The sequence below is a fragment of the Austrofundulus limnaeus genome, unplaced genomic scaffold, assembly GCF_001266775.1.
Source record: "Austrofundulus limnaeus strain Quisiro unplaced genomic scaffold, Austrofundulus_limnaeus-1.0 Scaffold4759, whole genome shotgun sequence".
Taxonomy (NCBI): domain Eukaryota; kingdom Metazoa; phylum Chordata; class Actinopteri; order Cyprinodontiformes; family Rivulidae; genus Austrofundulus; species Austrofundulus limnaeus.
The window spans coordinates 1649-2509 of NW_013957161.1; the positions used below are offsets into that span (position 1 = coordinate 1649).

At 41.8% G+C, this 861-nt stretch overlaps 1 protein-coding gene across 1 annotated transcript; it reads left to right on the forward strand.

Moving 5' to 3' along the window:
* Window positions 1-304: 304 nt before the first annotated feature.
* Window positions 305-651, forward strand: LOC106512201 (retinol dehydrogenase 12; the record flags this gene model as incomplete). Its single annotated transcript, XM_014000868.1, is given in 2 exon segments — window positions 305-460; window positions 547-651. Coding segments are annotated over 2 exon segments (261 nt in total), but the record flags the coding sequence as incomplete, so codon positions are not given.
* Between the last annotated feature and the right edge of the window lie 210 nt (window positions 652-861).

The window sequence follows — 861 nt, forward strand, 5'->3', positions numbered from 1 at the left end:
CCTGATACATCCTGATACATCCTGATACATCCTGATACATCCTGACACATCCTGATACATCCTGATACATCCTGATACATCCTCCTGATACATCCTGACACATCCTGACACATCCTGGTACATCCTGATAAAACATGTAAAATGCCTGTAAAACACAGTTTTGGATGACTGAAGCTTTTTTAAGGTGTTTCTGTCAAAAAGCAAAGAATGTGTAAACGTGACAGATGAGTGTTTTGGCGTTTTCTCTGATCGATGTGGTTCTTATTGTTGTCGCTGAGCTGTTGCTTTGTGTTGACCGTGCCAGGGGCTCGGGTGATCATGGCATGTCGAGACGTGGAAAAGGGCGAGGAGGCCGCGGCGAGCATACGAGCTGCACACGCCGAAGCTCAGGTGGAAGTTCGAGAGCTGGACTTGGCTGATACCTGCTCCATACAAGCATTTGCACAGAAGTTTTTAAGAGGTTTGTACAGTTGGTGCAGTATTTCCATCTACTCTGAATGAATCATGTTGAATCATGTATGATGATTTATGTTTTATTTTCTGTAGAGGTCAACCAACTTCATGTCCTCATCAGCAATGCTGGAGTGATGTTGTGCCCCTACACCAAAACCATTGATGGCTTCGAGATGCATATGGGAGTCAATCATTTAGGTAGGACTTAAAATAAAAAAAGTAGGACTTTAATCAAAACTGAAATAAAACATGAAGGATTAACCAGATTACTTTGAAATGTTTGTCTATTTGCTGCAAATTATTCAACTGTCAGTTAAATTTAGGTATTGCCTATCACTGCAAAGGTGTGCAATAATGTTTCTGTGTGTGTGTGTGTGTGTGTGTGTGTGTGTGTGTGTGTGTGTGTGT